The 21,201-nt window shown below is 46.2% G+C and overlaps 1 protein-coding gene across 1 annotated transcript in view; it reads left to right on the top strand.

The window, feature by feature from the left end:
* Positions 1-21,201, top strand: part of PRKDC (protein kinase, DNA-activated, catalytic subunit) — a 1,165,045-nt gene that overhangs the window by 59,457 nt on the left and 1,084,387 nt on the right. Inside the window, exon 5 of the mRNA XM_082258689.1 lies at positions 15,028-15,136. Within this exon, the coding sequence (XP_082114815.1) occupies positions 15,028-15,136 (109 nt within the window). The remainder of the gene's footprint in view (positions 1-15,027; positions 15,137-21,201) is intronic.

Raw genomic sequence — 21,201 nt, 5'->3', positions numbered from 1 at the left:
GATCTTGGTGAACAGCTTTAAGTCCACATTAAGGAGCGAGATAGGCCTATAGCTCTGGCAAAGGAGAGGATCTTTGCCCTCCTTCGCGATCACCGTTATGTGAGCGCGAAGTGAATCCACCGGAGACTCTGCCCCCGAGCCCGTTGCGTTATATGCGGCAAGAAAGTGGGGAGCTAAAATATCCTCAAAACACTTATAATAGGCCAGAGAGAAGCCATCGGGCCCAGGTGCCTTGCCACTTTGAGATCCCGCCAGGGCCCCCGAGAGCTCGGCAGGGCGAAGCGGTTCCTCCAATCGTTCCAAGTCCTCCTCGGGAAGACCGGGAAGCCCAGAAGTCTGCAAGTACAGTTGGATCTTGGAGCGGAGTGCCGCCCGAGTGGGTGAAGACGAGTCCGGGGCCAGATTGTATAACGAGGAATAATAACTGCGGAAGGCTTCCGCAATATCCTTCGTGGCGTGAACCTTCCGGCGTGACGATGTGAGAATTTCTGGGATAAAAGTCAGTGCCCGCTGTTGGCGCAACGCGCGTGCGAGGATCTTGCCACATTTATTCCCGTGCTCGTAGAACACTCGTTTGCATTTGGCCAGCGAAGCCTTCGCTCGGAAAAGGGCCAAGGAGCGTAACTGATCACGAAGAAGAGTAAGCTCCTGGAGGGCAGATTGTGCCAGCGTCCGTTTATGGGTGGCCTCCAGTGAGGCAATGCGCCGCAGAAGATCCTCCACCTGTCGAGCTCGATCACGTTTGCGTTGAGACCCCAATTTGATCAGGATCCCGTGCATGTAACTCTTGTGGGCCTCCCATACCATCAGAGGAGGACTGTCCGGAAGGGCATTGGTCGCAAAGAACCCACCAAGTTCGACCCGCAGCGCCTCCAGGAGCTTGGGATCTAGGAGGCCGTCATTGAGTCGCCACTGCCATTTTCGCGCCTTCGGGGTGCGTAGGTCCATCTCAAGGACCACGGGCGCATGGTCTGAAACAGTTATGGATCCAATAGATGCCGACAGGACACGTCCCAGCAAGGCCTGTGGAACAAGAAAATAGTCGATGCGCGAGTAGGAGTCATGGGGGGAGGAGTAAAAAGTGTTATCTCTAGTGGTCGGGTGGAGAACCCGCCAAGCGTCAACCAGATGAAAAGCGTGAAAACTCTTCTTAAGTCGCTTCAGTGCCGAGTAGGAAATGTGGGAGGCGCCTCGAGAGGCGTCCATGATCGGGTCCAGAACAAAATTAAGGTCGCCTCCAAGGAGAACTTGACCCTCCATAAAGTCGTGTAGTTTGGAAAACATAGATTCAAGGAACTGGACCCGTTCCGTATTGGGCCTATAGAGATTAACTAGGGTGACTAACACAGAGCCCAGACGACCCTTCACAAACAGAGCCCTGCCCATCTCATCACTCCACGAGCCTAAGCACGTCCACGGGGTTTGATTACTGATCAAAATGCTGACCCCTCTAGATCTGGAATCAGGCGAGCAGCTGTGGTATATGGTAGGAAATCTTCTGCCACCCAATGCAGGGAGTTTGGCAGCTTTGAAATGGGTCTCCTGCAGGAAGCCAACATGGGTTCGGAGGCGATGGAGGTCATTCACAACAATAGAGCGCTTTTCCGGGGTGTTAAGCCCCTTTACATTAAGCGAGACCAGGCGGAGAGGAGCGGGTGGGTGGGCGTCCATCACCACCCAGGGGGGTAGGGAGAGAGAGGGAGAGGGGAGAAGAAGGAAAAAAAATAAAATAAAAATGGGGGGGGGGGGGAGAGGTGGAGGGTGGAGGTCGAGAAAAGAGGGAGTAGAAGAAAAAGAGCACAGGGAGGAGCGGGGAAAGCGGAGAGAGAACCAAGATACTAGAGTGCCAGTGGCACAGTGAGAACTAGTCTCAATTCACTCAGGGTTCCAGACCCACCACCCAGAGACCGAGTGGGGCGTGGGGAACCCAGGTAATAAAAACCCTATGGGGGGAACGGGGAAGGCCACAACGAAGAGAGGAAGGTGACCGCCCCCCGTCCATCCCAGGTCGACCTATGAAAAAAAAAAATGATGCGTGAGCGTCAAAGAGAAAAAATAAAAAAAGGAACAATCCAATTAGGAACATTGGAGAAAGCATAGCCCCCTGAGGGCGGGGAACGAGATATGACTGATAATAAACCCAGTTAAACAAATACAAAAATAATGAAAAACAGCAAATCAGTCAGGAGCAGGAGAGGACGATCCAGAGCGCCGGGTCCCAGGGAAGCACCCCCGACAGACCCCACTGGCCCAGAGGACTGCAGCCCCAGAAGCCCCCTCAAGGGGCCTCCCCGGAAGGCACCAAGGGTCGTAGAATGGAATATGGCCCCGGGCATGGGAAAAGGGGAGGGGGGAGAGGGAGGGAAAGCAGGGGGAAGGAACTCGGAAAAAAAAAGGGGAGGGGGAGGGGGTTGGTAAAGGGAGGGGAAGGGGGTTGGGAAAGGGAGAGGGAGGGGGAGGGGGAGAGGGAGGGGGAGGGGAAGGGGGTCGAGAGGAGATGGAGGATCCAATATTGCCTCTGGTCCAAATCACAGCTACAGAAATACGAGGTTGCAACAGACATATAACTGTTAACATAGCAAGAGATAAGGGCAGCCCTACATGCAATACAAAGCTTGGAGATGGGCGCCATCCATTGCAGCAAGTCCATCCCCGGCCATACCCCACAAGAAACAGTCCCTCCCAATCGCCAGGCACCTCCCGTAGTGATGCATAGCCGGCAGTTCAGCATAAGTCCCCCCTGGGGACACCGGAGAGGACCCACCACAAGGGCCAGCCTCCCCCCACCCCCCACACCGCCACCAGATATAACTACAGGGCAGCCGCCGCGGGAGGGTGAAGGCAAGGACCATCGCCAGCGGAGTCACAGCCCAGCGCCCCAACCGAGCAGGAAGAGCGCCACATAAGCCCTTCAGCGAGGGAGCAGCCTGCTATGACCCAGCAAAAACCCGGGGCCCCCAAAGCAGTCCAGTACATCCCCCCCCACCCAGTGTCCGTCCAAAAATGGAGAACCCTAGCAGGCAAGATCCAGGGCAGGAGGAGGGCAGCCGGGAGTGATGACCATGCAGGGCAGCCACACGCCAGAGCGGGAGCCAGCGAAAAAGGGGGGGCACCCGGTGTTCCGCGCTGCCCGACAGCACACATGGGATAGGAGCGGGGGGCAATACAAGGAGGCAGCAGTCCAGCGGGGAACGGGAGGGAGCAAGGCAATAACCGGTGAGCACGGAGAGGCACCAGGGACAGTAGCGTGCTGGTGGCGAAGGGCAGAGGGCTGACCGGAGACATCAGGGACCAGGAGTGAGGAAGGGGCAAGAGTCAGGGAGGGAGGGAGCCATACTCACAGTTCCCGGCATTAGGTCTCTGGTGCAGCGATCTCCGGACCCCGCGACTGCGAGGGCTGACCACGGCTCCGCCGACGCCGTCGGCAGGGAAGTGGAGAGTGTAAGCCACGGGGACCCTGGCGCGGGTCACGATCAGGAAGCAGGGCTAGCCAGTCCGGGAGCTCCATCCTCGCGATGCCCAGGAACTCACACAGAGACGGGAGGTCTGCATGCCTGCGGAGCACAAAGGATGATCCGTTCTTCCGCACAGTCAGCTGCAGAGGGAATCCCCACCGATAGGTGATCTCAGGAGCCCGGAGCCTTTCCAACAGCGGTTTGAGCATCGCTCGGCGTTGCAGGGTGCCTCGAGCCACATCAGGGAATATTTGGATAAGAGCACCGTCGAAATCAACAGGGCCCTTGGACCAGGCCTCCCGGAGCACCCTCTCCTTCACCGTGTAGCGATGCAGGCGGCAGATAACGTCTCTGGGTCTAGCCGGATCAGTCGGTCGAGCTCCCAGTGCCCGATGGACTCGATCAAATTCCAGGTTGGGCGCAGGATCCGGAGGGAGCACCCGGGACAGCACAGCTCGCACAGTTTCCGCCAGATCCTCTGGCCCAGTCGCCTCAGGTATGCCCCGGAGCCGTAGGTTATTGCGACGGCTCCGGTTTTCAATGTCCTCCATTCTAAGCTGATGTGCGGCAAGGACTTCAGTGTGGGCGCTCTGGGTCTGCTCTAGCCGGGAGATCCTGGTCTGCAATGCTCCGACCACAGATTCACCCGCCGTCACACGGCCCTCCAGGGAGGCCACCTCACCGCCCAGCTGCTGGAAGTCCCGCCGGTGTTGTTCCGCTACTTGAGCCACAATCGCCTCCATGTCAGCTTTCGTGGGAAGGGCTCTAAGGAGAGTCCAGATGTCCTGAATGTCCCCCAACTGAGCGGGTAAGGTTGTAGCAGCCATGGAGGAGGCAGCAAGAGTCTGAGGGGAGCTCTGTGTAGGTGAGGAGGCAGCTAGCGGGCCTAGTCCCCCACGTGGCGACAGAGTCAGGACCCGCGGTGAAGAGGTGGCGGAATCCGGGAAAAATGCACGGATTGGGGTCACCGAGGTGGTCCTCGAGGAAGAGGCAGTGGCAGGCTTGGTTACCCTCTTCCTGCGGACGCTCATATCAGCGATAAAGTGCAGTTAATGGTCGACCAGGGAGGCTGGAGAGCGGGAGCACCAAGAGAGAACGTCCTCACACCGCCATGTCCAAGCCACGCCCCCCAGGTCTACCAACTTTTAAAGTACAACTAAAGGCAAAACTTTTTTGATTTTGGATAAAGTTTTGCCTATAGTTGTACTTTAAAGCCAAGATAGAAGCCAGCCAAGCTAATATTCTTGTGAAAATGGTCATCATAAATTCCCACAAAACATTATATATAAATCCTTTTATGTAAATATATGCATTGCAATAAATTCAAGGTGTGCCATAACCTGTCCTCTACAAAACAGAGCACTTCCTGACTAGTAGCAAACATCAAGGGTGAACCTGGCAATAGTGCACTGCTGCATAACTTCCATGTTCACCGTGATGTTTGTTTCCCTCTGCAACTGCCAGTCAACTCAAGTGAGTTGATGGCTGCTAAAGGGGAGTTATAAATACAAGCTTTAAGCTTATCAATTTACTTATGTCACATTTATGTCACTTACTTTACAGAAAACGTTACCTGTCCTGCAGACAGTCTCTGTCTCTACCACGATTAAACCCAACTGAAGGCAAGCCACCATTAGAGATTAGAGGAAGGAAAACCCTTGACAGAGTAAATCATCAACTGAAGCTTAAACCTTCAGTAAATCTTCATGGGATCACAAAAAAACACACAACACAATTGTCTGCATCAGAATTATGAGAAGAAAAGTTTGGCATTGGCACTGGTACAACTCAAGGCATATGGGTTAGATCAGGTTTGTGTGTATTTGTGATCCAGTAAAGATTTAATCAAGGTTTTACGCTTCAATGTATGATTGATTTAATCTTTCAAGGATGTTCCTTCCTGTACCGTTTCTGGCTTGCCTTCAGTTGTCTAGATACACTTTTACCTTTAGTATTTGTTAGGTTGAGGGAACCCCTACACTTGCTATTGCTACAGAGTACAACAGACACCAGACAGACATGCGTTGCAATAAATTCCAGGTGTGTGCCATAACCTGTCCTCTACAAAACAGAGCACTTCCTGACTAGTAGCAAACATCAAGGGTGAACCTGGCAATAGTGCACTGCTGCATAACTTCCATGTTCACCGTGATGTTTGTTTCCCTCTGCAACTGCCAGTCAACTCAAGTGAGTTGATGGCTGCTAGAGGGGAGTTATATAAATATAAGCTTAAATATCAATTCACTTATGCGAATGGACCATTTTTGAAAACAAGCCATTCTCCATCTCTCCAGTGCCAGAAAAGCTGTAAATATAAAATGTTCCAGGTTCACTGTGATTGTGTTTGCCCCTGCCATTGCCAGTCAACTAAACTCAATGTGTGTGTGTGTGTGTGTGTTGAGTTAATGATAGAGCTGCGTTCTAAGCTCTTGAGTTGTCACGACAGTCAGTCACTTTACAGAAAGAAAACTTTACCTGCACTGCACTGAGCAGCGCTCTACCACGTCGATTACATCTGTAACTGAAGCCAAGCTGGCCAATAAGCCACCATTAGAGGAAGGAAAATCCTTGAGAGAATAAATTGTCAACTGAAGCTTAACCTTGAGGAAATCCTATGGGGTCACATTCACAAACTCACAAATATAGTATATTACACAAGAATCCACAATTGGTGTATTTATTTGTGATCCAATAAGATAAGATTTACTCGAGGTTAAGCTTCAAATGTACAAGTTATTTCTCTCAATGATTTTCCTTCCTATAATGCTGGCACCGTGGCTGGCTTGGTGTCAGTTGTCTAGAAGAAAATACACTTTAATATTATTTATTTGGTTGAGGGTTAACTGAACCTCTGCCTACTTTCCTAGACCCTTTTAGTGTGAAGCAACGGATTATGGATTGGCAATGGACACATTGGACAGGACAATCTTCAAAAACAAACCATCAGTGCTATAAAGCTATAAAACAACACTGGTGTGACTGTCAGACTGAATTAGTAATTACTAATTCATTAAAAACATGAATTGGTAATTATTTCAGTGCTTAGCATTTGGGAACATGTAGCTGATCCACATGCTCAGGTTTCAGACTGCTTCTTTTCGCTGTTATAACATCTCCTGCAGTAGAGAAATCCCGCTCTGCAAATACACTTGCACCTGGGATACACAAGTATTGCTTTGACAGCTGAGAGAGGAGGGAAAATGTGACCTCATGCTCACGCCACCATTTCAAAGGGTCCTCAGTGAGAGGCAGAGGTGGGGCTTTACAATATTTTTCCATTTCGTCTTCTGCCTTGGCATAGGGGGGTCTTAGGTTCTATTGCACCATCAGTGAAAGACTGCCCCAGCAAAGTCATGAGCAGCGATGTTGTGGCCCTTATTTTGGGAGGAGAATGGCTGTCCTCAATGGGTGTTTCTTCTTCCACAGTTGCTTTTTCCCTAGGCACTTCATCCACATTTGTCCTTCTATTAGATGTAATATGTGTTTGAACAAAAGATAATAGTATAAGAAGAGCTGAACTGACTAAGTGTGTGATTCATTGATGAGGTGTGGGAAACCGCACGGTAATCCATACCATACAGTTTCTTGCTGCCTAGCTCAGGAGTAGGACCTAGGATACCCTGCTGGGACTCCGGTCTCAGTTTTTGTTTTTTTCTTTGAAAAATTTTTATTTTATTTTCTTCACTCACTATGGCTAGCTAGTCAGGGTGATCCTCCTGGAGAAATGCAAGCGACAGCCGGGCTGGGCTTCGCACTGGATAATCTAGAGCCTCATGGTACCCCAGCCTGGCCAACGAACGTGCGCAAGTTGTGGTCCGCCCAGGCCTCGCCACGACGGTGCCCCGACGGATGGAGACGAGCCTGCGGAGAAACTCTTCGCCGGCACGCATCAACCTGGAACGCCCTGTGTTGCAGCGTCCCCTCTAGGCTGACGGCACCCCCACTCGGGGTGGGAGGCGAGCTGTATCGGAGCGGTGCCCGCGGTCCATGGTATGGTGAGTGATGCTAACCCCGTGTCCCTGGGACAGTCCTCTGGGGGGGTGATGTGGGCAAACTCCTGGGTAGGTCAGAGCCGCGGTCTCTGTGAGGTCCCCCCTGGCCTGCTCCTTATGGGGGCTATCTAGCGGCGTCCACTGCGTGCAGGGGGGGGGGGTGTATGGGCTCCTACCTTGTCCTGGGGGGTTTCCTGTAGTGGATTCCTGTGGTGGCCAGGGTTCCTGGGCTCCTGATTATCGGCGCCGTATTCAGCCGCCATTTTGGGTGAGGGCAAGCCTGGCTGCATCAGTGTAAGGGCAGCAGCCATTTTTTTGCATTGCTGTGTGCTTTTGGAGCTGTTTTTGGCGCCATCCTCGATATGTGCAAGCTGCATTGTGAGGGTGGCGGCCATTTTCCCTGTGTTTTCACCTATATTTTCTATTGACAGCATGTTTGTGTAGCTCAGGGCGCTTTTCGGCCTCTAGTGATTTTGGTCACTTCATCCAGCCATCTTTCACTTGCTGCAGAAGAAGCGTGGAGAGCGGTTTGTCTTCTCTCTCTCTCTCTCTCTCTCTCTCTCTCTCTCTCTCAGGCACTGTAAGGAGATTTATGGTCTTTTGGGGATTTTTCCTTAGAAAAATTTGCTTTTTCAGTTATCTGGTTATATTAAGGGGGACTCCAGCAGCAGCGCGGGATCGTGGTGCGGACCGCAATCGCCGATTTAAAGGGCCAGTGTTTGTTTTTTTTTTTTTTTTGTATTTATGCCAAAATGGAGTCCCAGAGTGACAATTTCCCCACTGATCTTGTTTGTGCATCCGGGACATCCGGATCACCTTCCCTAGCTTCTTTATCTGCAGCCATTGAAACTTTGGCACCCAAAGTTGATCTTATCATGTCACAAGGTAACAAACAAAGAAAGATTCAAAAACGGCCGATGCCCTCTGTCTTCCGATTCAGAGCCTGATATGGTTGCCACGGACACTGCCCTCCCTGAGGGATCCCTGTCCGCACACTCAGCTGGGGAGGAGAAGTCCTCCTCCACTGCAGCGCGTGAACACGCTTTGGTTGAAGCACTTGTTCGCTCCGTTAAAGAGACTTTGAATATTGATGATGAGCCCCGTTGGCGACGTGTTAAGCATGTGCTGGCGGTGCCTAAGTGTTTTTAACGCCGCTACCCCTTTTGCGGACCCTGTTTCCAATCATTGGACGGTGTCGTCTAAGGTGGACCACACTGTTTCCAGGTTGAATAAATCCACAGTGGTGCCCGTGGAGGACTCCCCGGAGTTTAAAGACCCGATGGACAGGCGTGTGGAGACACTTTCCCACCACATTTACTTGGCTCAGGCTCAGGTGTGCAAAGTAGCGACCTGGTAGTCTGTGCACACTTTTACAAAATTCTACAAGATTGACATGATGGCATCCTCGGATGCTTCCTTTGGCCGCAAAGTTTTGAGCGCTGTGGTTTGTTGAAGAGACCTGTTTCTTTCTCTTCCTTGGGTGAATTTCTGTTCTGGGTTTAGCCCCTGTTTTTGCTTCTGTTTGCTTCTGTTGCCCTGTTTGCTGAGTTTTGCTTCTGGCCTTGTTGACACGTTGCCGTTTTTTTGGTTGCGTCTTTTCCCACCCCTCACACCGCACTGCTTTGGGACGTCCCAATAGTCATGAATCTTGGAAGAGGCTGCGTCTGTCAGAGGACGAAAGAGAAAATAAGAATTTTTGTAAGAACTTACCGTAAAATTATTTTCTGAGTCCTCTGACAGACGCAGCCCCCGCCCCTCTATTTTGGGATTGTTTGTCTTCCTGTACTGCTTGCTACGAAACTGATTAGTAAGCTCTGTGTGTCTGAGGGTAATATCTAGTGGGACAGCCCCTAAACGTGTGTCTAGTTAAAGCTTTTTTAATGAAGTTTTCACTACCTAGCCTGCTCCTGCAGAGGGTGCCATTACCCAATAGTGATGAAACTTGGAAGAGGCTGCGTCTGTCCGAGGACGTGGAGAAAATAATTTTACGGTAAGTTTTTACAAACATTCAATTTTTCGTGCCTCTGGGTCGCATGAAAAAGGTACATCATTCAGGTTTTCTGGGGGTTTGAATAAGCCGTGGTCGGGAAAAGCAAAGACCGGCCAATCTGGACCTGCAGACAAGTCCGTGTCTGTATGAAGGGGCACCCTCACCAGATTCTGGGGTGGGGGGACGTCTTTGTTTCTTTCTAGAACCCCGGACCTCCTTGATTCAGGACAAATGGGTTCACAAACTGATCCGATCTGGGTACAAGATCGGATTCCGGTCTTGCTCGTCGGACAGGTTCTTCCCGTCCAATCTTTGACTATCCCAAGTCCGGTTAAGGGACTTGCGAGGGGCAGTACATGATTTGCTGTCACAAGTAGTGATTGTACCGGTTCCTTTTTAAGAACGTTTTCAAGGGTTTTGTTCAAACCTCTTCACCATGCCCAGGAAGGAAGGCAAGGTGCGTCCCATCCAGGATCTCAAGGCCCTGAACTGGTTTGTGCGGGTACAGAAGTTTAGAATGGAATCAATCTGCACGGTAGTAGCGTTGCTGCACCAGGGAGGCTTCTTAGCCTCCATAGATATCAAGGACGCATATCTACACATTCCTATTTACACTGGACACCAGCGGTTTCTTCGCATTGCGGTCACAGAGGATTTTGGCGTTACCCTTTGGTCTCACCTCAGCTCCCAGAGTGTTTACCAAGATCTTAGCACCTGTAATGGCATTGCTGCGCCAGCGGGGGATTGCGGTACTGGGGTTCCTAGATGATCTCCTGTTGAGAGCGGACTCTCCTTCAGTCTTGTTGGGGGATTTGACGATCAATGTCAGAACTCTACAGGATTTCAGTTGGAACATCAAGTTAAAGAAATCCACGCTCACACCTGTCTTAAAAACTGGATTATCTGGGCTTGATTTAGGATTCAGCCTTGGCCAAGTTGTTTCTTCCTCCGGACAAGCTGCATAAGTTGCAGGAGGCGATTAGGTGGTTGTTGGCGAACAATCTGTCCTCTCTTCGAGTTTGCATGCGGGCCTTAGTTCTGATGGTGTCAACATTCGAGGTGGTTCAGTTTGCTCAGTTCCATACCAGACCTTTGCAAAGGGAGGTTCTTGTCAAATGGAACAAGGATCATAAGTCCCTGGGCTCTTTGATTCGGTTAAGCCACAACACAGTCTGCTCTGTTGTAGTGGATTCAGTCTCCAGCACTATGCCAGGGCAAGTCCTTCCTTCTGTTGTTTTGAACGGTGGTGACCACAGATGCCAGCCTATCGGGCTGGGGCAGGGTGCTGGGAAAGCTCTGTGCCCAGGGTACCTGAATGATGGAAGAGTCTAAACTACAGATAAAATGTTTTGGAGCTCAGAGCAATAAAGCTTTGTCTGAGCCATTGGACGACTCGTCTGCAAAATTGTCCGGTTTGGTTTAAATCAGACAACGCCACGGCTGTGGCTTACATCAATCACCAGGGGGGGCTCCAAGAGTGTCTTGGCAGACAAAGAGGTGGCCGAGATTCTGGCATGGGCAGAAAAATTATTCCAGCCCTCTCTGCTGTGAACTTTCCAGGTGCAGAGAACTGGCAAGCGGACTACCTGAGTCGTCAGGTGTTGGATCAAAGGGAGTGGTCCCTGTACCCGGAGGGGTTTCATCTCCTGTGTGTTCGGTGGGGGACTCCCGAGGTCGATCTGTTTGCTTCTCGCCTCAACAAGAAGGTTCAGAGATTTCGTAGCCAGGTCTCGAGATCCTCTGCCTGACGCCACAGACGGTTTGGTGGCGCTTTGGGGTCAGTATCGGCTAATTTATGCCTTTCTTCCCTTGAAACTCCTGCCGAGGCTTCTGCGCCGGATAGAGGTGGAAGGGATTCCGGTCATTCTGGTAGTGCAGACCTAGTAAGGTTGGTTGCCGATGCTCCTTGGAGACTTACTTTCAGGAAAGATCTGTTGTCTCATGGTCTAATCTTCCATCCTGCTTTGCAGTCGCTGACTCTTAACGGCATGGCTGTTGAAAGCCAGGTGTTGAGAGATGGAGGTCTTTCTATCTCTGTGATTCCTATGCTATTGAAGGCTAGGATGTCGACTTCCCAGGAAGATATATCATCATACGTGGAAATTATATATTTCATGGTGTGAATCACTGTGCACCCTCGCTTGTTTTTGATAGCTAGGGTCTTGGCCTTTCTGCAGAAAGGAGTTGAACAGCGGTTGGCTTTGGGCACTATCAAAGGCCAAGTGTCGGCTTTGGCTATATATTTCCAATGCCCGTTAGCTACGCATACTTATCTGGTGATACACAGGGATAAAGTGATACTTCGACCTAATCAGTCGTTTCTTCCTAAGGTTGTTTCTGATTTTAATCTAAATGAAGACAGTGTGTTGCTTTCACTCTGCCCTAAGCCCAAACATTCTAAGGATTTAGCGTTGCACTCTTTGTATGTGGTTCGTGCGATCAGTGTCTATCTGGAGACCACTGAGTCTTTTAGAAACTCAGATGCTCTTTTTATCCTTATTGAAGGATCTCGTAAGGGATTGGCTGCGTCTGCGGCGACCATGTCCAGATGGATCAGGCAGACGATAGTTCAGGCTTATTCACTGAAGGTTAGGGTTCCTCCTTTCCTTGTGAAGGCGCATTCTACGAGAGCGCTGAGTGCTTCTTGGGCTTTTTGCCATCAGGCATTGGTGCTGCAAGTTTGCAAGGAGGCAACTTGGTCTTCTATGCATAAGTTCCCAAAATTCTACAGGAATCTTGATTTGTGGGGAAAAAAATTATAATTTTTGGCTACAGTTTTGTATGACTGTGCAATTGTTATACAAAGTGTGACAGCGCTGAAAATTGGCCTGGGCAGTAAGGGGCTGAATGTGCCCTGTATTGAAGTGGTTAAATATGAGGCATGCTGCATAACACTGCACAGGTTAATGCATGACCTCTTTAGTCTGAGAACTAGCATTCGCTGTGAAAAAACTATATATCCCATGATTTCTGGGTCTCAGTCTACTGCTGGTGAGAGCTAATTAGATTTGACAGACAGAAGCAGGCAGAACTTTCACAGACGCACAGCCTACTATGAAGCTGGAAGATATTTTTTATTACATTAGCACTCACTTTTGTGATGCGATGCTTTACAGATGGCAATGCATGCACTGGACACTGGCCTGGAACAGGAAGTTGTCTTGTCCCTTCAGCGATTAGGGATAGGCTAGCTGTAGCAGACCATGGACATACCTAGAGGAATTGATCAGCCATGACGGTACAAACTTCAAAGAGTTGTAAAGGCAGAAGGTTTTTTTATCTTAATGCGTTCTATGCATTAGGATAAAAAGCCTTCTGTATGTAGCAGCCACCCTCAGCCCCCTCTAATACTTCTTTTTGCCCCTTCTTTGTCCGGGACTCTACTTTCTGATTGGCTGAGATTACAGCTGCGGAGCCATTGGCTTCCCCGGCAGTCAATCAAATTCAGCCAATCAGAAGATAGAGGGGGCGGGGGTGGGCACTCGATAGGAGGGAGGGGCCAGGAGCAGCAACGAGGGACCTGAAAAAGAGGAGGGTTCAGGCTGATCAAACCACTACACAGAGGAGATAAGTATAACATGTTTGTTTTTTTTTAAAAAATTTAAAATAAGAGTTTACAATAACTTTAAGCAACAACATATGTGCGGAGGCGAGCAAAAGGCACAGGTAGTATAGCTACACTAATACCTAGTTAAAACCGTAAAAGCTTTTGGAAATATACAATGCCTTTAAAGTAGAACTCTAGGTAGATCTAAAAGACATGATATTGCAGTCCTATATTCATTCATACATCATGAAATGTATTTTTTGAATGCCTGCAGTGTTAATACCTGAATTAGACCAGCCTCTTGCACATCCTGTACAGCAAAGCTGGAGTGAGAGAGCTAGAAACCGTACTAGAAGCCATTCAGTTCATGTGCTGACAAGGAGCATGCTGATGGGAGGATAGAGCAGAGTAACAAAGAGATTAGCATTATGCTTCTCTTTTTCACTGTTTATTCACAGGTTGACCTGGACTCAGAGGACGTACGTTCGAATGATGCTGGCCATCAGACTGGAAGATATCTAGTGACAGAAAATAGTATTGCAGGGGAAAGCTCGAGGAATTGTAGCTTAATTTTGCAGCAAAGGCTAATTTTGTTATTTTTTCTCTTTTAATGGGCTATTTGTCTTTACTGATAATTAAGACTGGAGTTCTACTTTCACTTTCAATATTTTTTTTATTGAAGGATTTCAAAGAACTTGTAACTGTTGCAAAAGATTATCTGGTCACATGACTAAAATCAGATAACAGAATGACAATTATGAAGAATACAGGGCCACGTCCATGTATATGGAAGTATTAGGCAAGACATAAAATAATTTACCCAGGATGCAATATTTTGATGTGCTTAGGATCTCGGTGGAGGAAAATAACACAGGTTACCTCATTCAGGTAAAGGATGGGAGGGTATTTTTAATTATCAAGGCTTGGCATAGGTATGTGCATCTTTATTGCATTAGGGTGTGCACCCCAAAGATTAAACACGCATGCCTTTCCCTGCAGCCTCAGCAGCACTGGACAGTGCATGAATGGGAAGTGCACTGTGCTGAGCGGCTTCCTGTTGATTTACAAATTGAAGCATAGTAAACACAGTTTACTATGCTCTAGTTATGAATGTACACAGTGAGCGAGTGTGTTCATTTAGAAAAGGAACTATTCCATACAAATTGGTGTTTTGTATGTCCTGTCTTGCCCATGTTCTGTTATATTATTAAATTGTTGCTGCTCTCATTTTGCATTTGGGGAGCAATACTTGTGCAAAGTGTACTGATATTTTATGTGTACACTTCGTTTCTGTACCGCCTTATTTCTCTTTGCAAAACTTTAAAAAAATCTCAGTAAAAGAAAAGGAACTATTTACTAGCCCCTTCCCTTGCTTTCCATCCTGAAACATCACAGCAGCACAAGAGGAAAATAGGGAAGCCGGCCGCACTGCAATCGGGGGATGCAATCAAGAGGGGGGAATCGGCAATGTATAGTGAATCGGAAATGTTTAGAGTGTGCTCAGGCAAACCTGGCACACCCCCTGCGCACGCCTATGAGGGTTGGTCATTTTTGCATCTTGGGAGATCTTTAGCCTCTGGCTAAATGCCAGGAACAATGTGAATTTGGAAAAAAAAAAGTTGTGGGTGCATGGGATGTACACGTCCATCTCAAAAAATCTTGTTCAACAAAGAGAAAGGATAGAATGACATAAAGGTAGAACAAAGGTATAGAGAGAGGAAATAAGTAAGGATTGTTTGGGTGGAGGTAATTATAGGACACGGAATGGTAGAGGACATTGGGGCTCTCCGCAAGTATTCCTCCAAAATGTGCCACCTAGAGAGGCATCGCTTGCCACTGGTAATAAAGGGTGGGCATAATGAATCCATGGGGTCCATGCTGCAAGAATTTTTTTATGTTTGTTCAAGAGAATGTTGGTAAGTTTGCTCGAGTTCTGCTTTAATAATCCCTTGATTAGTAGTTTACTTGATTCAAGTTTTTTAAATACAAAATTACTCGTATTATTTATATTTTATTTTTTTTATGATGTTTATGTCATTTCAGCTACTCCAACTACTAAAGAAGTCCTATGTTATTGAAGAATTTACAATTTGTGACATTTTCAATAAATTTTACGGAGAACTTGCTATTAAAGCCAAATTATCGGACACAGGTGAAATATATCTTAACTGATACTGAAAGGTGACAATTAAGCCCCGTACACACGCAACGATTATCGGCCGACCGATCGTCCGTCTTTTGTCCAGAGTGGTGTTTTGTTGGTTGGAATGTGCCTAGACTGCACACGAATTTTCTCGCCCAACAAAATTCTACTTCAGAAGTGATGTCATGTATTGGTTTGCTTTCTTTGTGTTCTTTCTTCTCTGAGCATGCCCAGACTTGCTCATTAGATTTTTCCCTGTCGAAATCTGTACTGACTGCACGAAAATCGCCCGTGTTTTGACGGCGGGCAAAAATTTTATAGCCTGCACACCAGATTTTTTTCGGCCGAAAAGTCGGAGTTGGTTGTCAGTAGCATTATACTAACAAGCCGAAAATCGGCTGATCGGTCGTTGGACGAAAATTCCCTGCCGATTTTCGATGCGTGTGTACGAGGCTTTAGAGTAGAACTATAGGAAGCACTTTTTTAATTTTGGATAGAGTAAGGGAGGGTTCAAACCCCTGTCAAATGTTTTTTGCCATCTGTGTCCCATTGCAGAGATTTCCCCTTACTTCCTGTCTTATAGCCAAACAGGAAGTTGGAGAAAATCCCTGCAAATTAGGGGAATTGCTTGGGGACCCCATTGGAAGACTTCCCCTCTATTACTTTTCTGGGGACAACCCAAAATGTAGGAATTTCTTTTCCTTTTGCTTTTTCAGTGATAATGGTAAACAGGACAAATAGGGTTAATCTCCTTAACGGAGGCACAGACAGCAATAAAAACCCACAGGTATTCTAATCCTTCTCTACTCTTTCCAAAACTAAAAAAAAAGCTTTGCCTTTAGTTATACTTTAAGTAAAAAAATACATATTTTTCAGTTTGACCAGTAAAAAAAATGTTTTACTATGGATATAAATTGCTAATTTTACTTTTGCTATGTATCCTTTTTTTTTTCACACCAAAATAATGTTTTTAGTAGAAATAATTTCAAAGTTCCTACTAAACAAAATAAAACCATGTTTTTATTTTGCTTTCTGTATGCTTTTAATTAAAATTATAATTTTAATAGTAATTGCACAAGGGACATTGGGTGATAAGTGCTATCTGTTCACTTAGTAGAAATCCTCCCTCTCTATCCTCCCCCCTCCACTCCTGCATCCATTATCTTACGATGCTGAGGGGCATAATGGAGCCCACAGAGCTGTGACAGGCACTCATCAAGAGTTCCCAACTATCCCCAGCTACTTCATTCCTACAAGCTATATCAAAGCTTCTATGATTGAAACAGGATCTATGCGTGTAGGACGGATGATGATTGAAAGTTTCGCCCCTTTCTATTCATAGATCTCATTTCATTCATAGAAGCTGTAGTACAGCTTCTATGAATGGAGGAGCTGGAGGGGAATAATTGGGTACTTTTTGATGAGTGCCTGTCATGGCTCCTTAAGTTGTATTTTAACTCCCATTGCACCAGAACGACAAGGGTGGCGGTGGGGGAATCTGAGGGGGAGGATTTATACTAAGGGTCCTTTCACACGTATGTCCGTTTTTCATCCCATTTTTTTTGCGGATGAAAAACAGACACAATGCATGTCAATGGGATTGCGGATGACCATCCGCTGACATCCGATTTGCGTCCTTTCCTATCAGTTCCGTTTTTTGGAACGGAAGAGAACCCTATTTTTCTTCCGTTTAAAAAAACGGAAACGGACGCAAAAATGGATGTCAGCAGTGTCATCCGCTGACATCCGCAATCCCATTGACATACATGATCTCCGTTTATCATCCGCAAACGGATGGGATAATAAACGGACATACGGACCGGATGACAAAAAAAATGAAGTGCCGAGCAGATCAAAAAACAATCCGCCCCGTATGAAAGGACCCTAAGCATCTGACTGCAGCACAAGAAGCACATGGCATTGATTGTAAGTAATGTGCAGATTTTTTATTTTTTTTATTTTATTAATTTATTTTTTGAGTAAACTTGGGCTTTGCAAGTTTGCTTTATAATTTTGTTCATATGAAAAGTAACAATTTGGAAAACAAAAGGAGCGAGTTAATCATGGCGAATGAAGTGTAACAAGGAATAAATACATTTTTAAATAGCCAAGACTTCTATTTAAAAGCAAAACTATATATGCTTTCATGTTTTATTTTTATGATTTACATTGTAGCAGATACTGCCAGAGAATAGCGGTTTCCCCCTTCATCTTCCAGGACAGCTTGGAGAGATGATTGGCTCCGCCCTCTACAGAAAACACAAATCGGACATAATTTTAAAGGCCCTCCCTTTCCTCTGACCTTCAGTTGTTTTGTGTTTCCAAAACCTCCAGGAGCACACATTGAAATGTTTGGTTTTTTCTTTAGGTCTGATAACTGGTTGGCGGACCCCCTTTTTTGGTTTATATGGTCAGACTAGTTGTGGCTTGTCTGCTGTATTTTTTCTTTTTTTTGCCTAAAAAGGGGTTCACCTTTTTTTCTGTTGTGGATTACTTGCCCTATTGCTTTTATAGGCGACTCCCACATCCCTGTGTCCTGTGTTTGGAGTGTGTCTGGCCAGGGTTAGCCTAGTTGTGGAGAATTGGCGGGAGAGCTGCACCTGGGTGTCCTTTCTCCGCATCAGGTGTACCAAAATGGCATCCGATGACGCACTTCCGTTGTTGTGGCAGGAAGGTGCCAGGACTGGAAATGGCGTGATGCACTTCCGGATGCCATGATTTTTACTCTGGCTGGGCCAGGCTGAACGATGGACTGGGAGGCTGCTGGTAAGAGGCACAGGGAGCCTTGCCAATACACAGGGCAGGTTCTTGGCCTAGCGACGCAGCAGTGTGGGTCGGCGCTCGTTTAGAGTATCCCTGACTGTCGGGAGTCTTTCCAGATGGAAGTTGGTGACATCCCTGTTGATGGAGCACTCTCTTAGACTGATCCAACGGCTGAATCCAGTTCCTTGAAGAAAAAGTGTGGGAACTGTAGGTATAGGCTGTCTGATAGCTATAAAAAGTTATGTGAGAATTGTTTAAAGGAATTGATGACGTCTATTTAGGAGCTGGTTTCCTCTTTTTAGTCCCTTAGCGACAGATTTGCAGGTCTAGGTCCTTCCACTTCAATGTCTGCTACTGTGGTTCAGGAGCCTTCAGACCCTGCTAGGTCTCCTCTCCCCTTAGAACTAGAGACTATTGGGTCACAGGCTGTTTCTGATCTGGAAGAGGGGGAGAATTCAGTTTCTACATCTGACAGGGATTGATCTTCAGTGGTTGAGGAAACTGTTAGATCTGCTAGGTATCTCTTTCTAGTTGAAGAAATTGACGAGCTTTTAAAAGCGGTCTATACTTCTAATAATTAAATTTTTTTTATTACATTTTTTCCAATACAAAATGAAAATCAAAGACAAAAAAAAATCATACAAGAAAAAAAGAGAAAAAATAGAGCAGTGGGGATCGAAAGTTTGGGCACCCCAGGTAAAAATTTAGATTAATGTGCTTAAAGAAGCCAAGGAAAGATGGAAAAATCTCCTAAAGGCATCAAAATACAGTTTAGACATTCTTATAATATGTCAACAAAAGTTAGATTTTATTTCTATCATTGACACTTTCAAAATTACAGAAAACAAATATGGCGTCTGCAAAACTTTGGGCACCCTGCAGAATTTATAGCATGCACTGCCCCCTTTGCAAGGCTGAGACTTGCCAGTGTCATGGATTGTTCTCAATCATCGTCTGGGAAGACCAGGTTATGTCAATCTCAAAGGTTTTAAATGCCCAGACTCATCTGACCTTGCTCCAACAATCAGCACCAATCCGCAGAAAACTGAAACTGAAAATAGTTGATGCTCACAAAGCAGGAGAAGGCTATAAGAAGATAGCAAAGCGTTTTCAGATGTCAATATCCTCTGTTCGCAATGTAATTAAGAAATGGCAGTCATCAGGAACAGTGGAAGTTAAAGCAAGATCTGGAAAACCAAGAAAAATATCAGACAGAACAGCTCGCAGGATTGTGAGAAAAACAATTCAAAGCCCACGTTTGACTGCACGATCCCTCCAGAAAGATCTGACAGACACTGGAGTTGTGATACACTATTCCACTATAAAGAGATACTTGTACAAATATGGTCTTCATGGAAGAGTCCTCAGAAGAAAACCTCTTCTACGTCCTCACCACAAAAATCAGCGTTTGAACTTTTGCAAATGAACATATAGACAAGCCTGATGCATTTTGGAAACAAGTTCTGTGGACTGATGTTAAAGGTACGTTTGGAGAAGAAGGGGAACAGAATTAAATGAAAAGAACCTCTGTCCAACTGTTAAGCATGGGGGTGGATCAATCATGCTTTGGGGTTGCATTGCAGCCAATGGCACAGGGAACATCTCACGAGTAGAAGGAAAAAATGGATTCAATAAAATTTCAGCAAATTTTGGATGGTAACTTGATTCCATCTGTGAAAAAGCTGAAGTTAAAAAGAGGATGGCTTCTACAAATGGATAATGATCCTAAACACACCTAGAAATCCACTGGGGATTACATCAAGAGCCGTAAACTGAAGGTTTTGCCATGGCCTTCACAATCTCCTGACCTCAACATAATTGAAAATCTATGGATTGACCTTAAAAGAGCAGTGCATGACAGACAGCCCAGAAATCTCAAAGAACTGGAAGACTTTTGTAAGGAAGAATGGGCAAACATACCTCAAACAAGAATTGAAAGACTCTTGGCTGGCTGCAAAAAGCATTTACAAGCTGTGATACTTGCCAAAGGGGGCAGTACAAGATATTAACTCTGCAGGGTGCCCAAACTTTTGTAGACACCATTTTTTGTTTTCTGTTATTTTGAAAGCGTAAATGATGGAAATAAAATCTAACTTTTGTTGACATATAAGAATGTCTAATCTGTAATTTGATGCCTTTTGGAGATTTTCCATCTTTCCTTGTCTTCTTTATGCACATTAATACAAATTTTTACCTGGGGTGCCCAAACTTTCGATCCCCGCTGTATATAGATCCTTCAGTATGTCATACCTACATGAAACATAAACAAAAGATAACCTGCACCCTTAGTGTCAGTAGTCACTCTGAACGGTTGGAATACACCATTTCCTCCTTAGATCCTAACTCATTACTATTGAACCCTTTGATGGTAAATCTGGGAGGACTATAATTCCCAATCTTTTTAAAACGAAGATATTGTGTTAGAACGCAATGCCAATGCCATTTCATACTCGTACGTTAATCTAACAGATGCTACTACCTCCGTTAGTTTAGGGGCATCGGTGGTTTTTCACCGTCCTGTTATCGTCAACCTTGCAGCTGTCAAAATATGAGCTATAATACAGCGTGTCTGTATCGGAAGCCTATCTATCCCCAAATTTAGAAGGGCTAATGCCCGAGTTGTTTTAATTAATGTATATATTATCGTTGAAATGAAATTGAAAATTTGAGTCCAAAAGTTTGTTAGGTTTTTACATGCCCATAACGTATGATCTAGATTGCCCACTTGTCCGCACATAAGCCAACATAGTGGTGAATGTGACGGATAGAATTTAGAGAGTCGATATGGAGTGAGATACCATCGGGAAAGAATCTTCTGTTTTAACTCCTAGTGATTAACACACCGGGGTATCTTCTAGGAATATTTAATGGCTTGAGACCATTGCATAGTCATAAACGTTTTACACAGTTCTTCTTCCCATTTTAACGTAGGCCCTGTCTTCTGAAATGTGGATTTAGAATTTAATATGTTATAAAATATAGAGATACCTCTCTTCTTTTGAGAAGAATAGGTATAATAATCATATAGACCTTGAGACAATAGTAATGTTGGTAGTGGATTTTGGCTGAGAAATTTAGTTATTCGTATGTAAGAAAAATATTCCGATATCGAAAGTTTATAAAGCCGCTGGAGGACTTCAAATGATTTAGGTCTTATACCGTCTAGCAAATCCTCAACCCAATATATGTTACGATCTCTCCATTTATGAGTGTGTGTGTGTATGTGTGTGTATGTGTGTGTGTGTGTGTGTGTGTGTGTATGTATGTATATATATATGTGTATATATATATATATATATATATATATATAG

This window comes from Pelophylax lessonae (assembly GCF_965119305.1).
Source record: "Pelophylax lessonae genome assembly, chromosome: 5".
Taxonomy (NCBI): Eukaryota; Metazoa; Chordata; class Amphibia; order Anura; family Ranidae; genus Pelophylax; species Pelophylax lessonae.
Note: the sequence above shows the minus strand (reverse complement) of the source record. Positions and strands in the feature narration are given on the sequence as shown.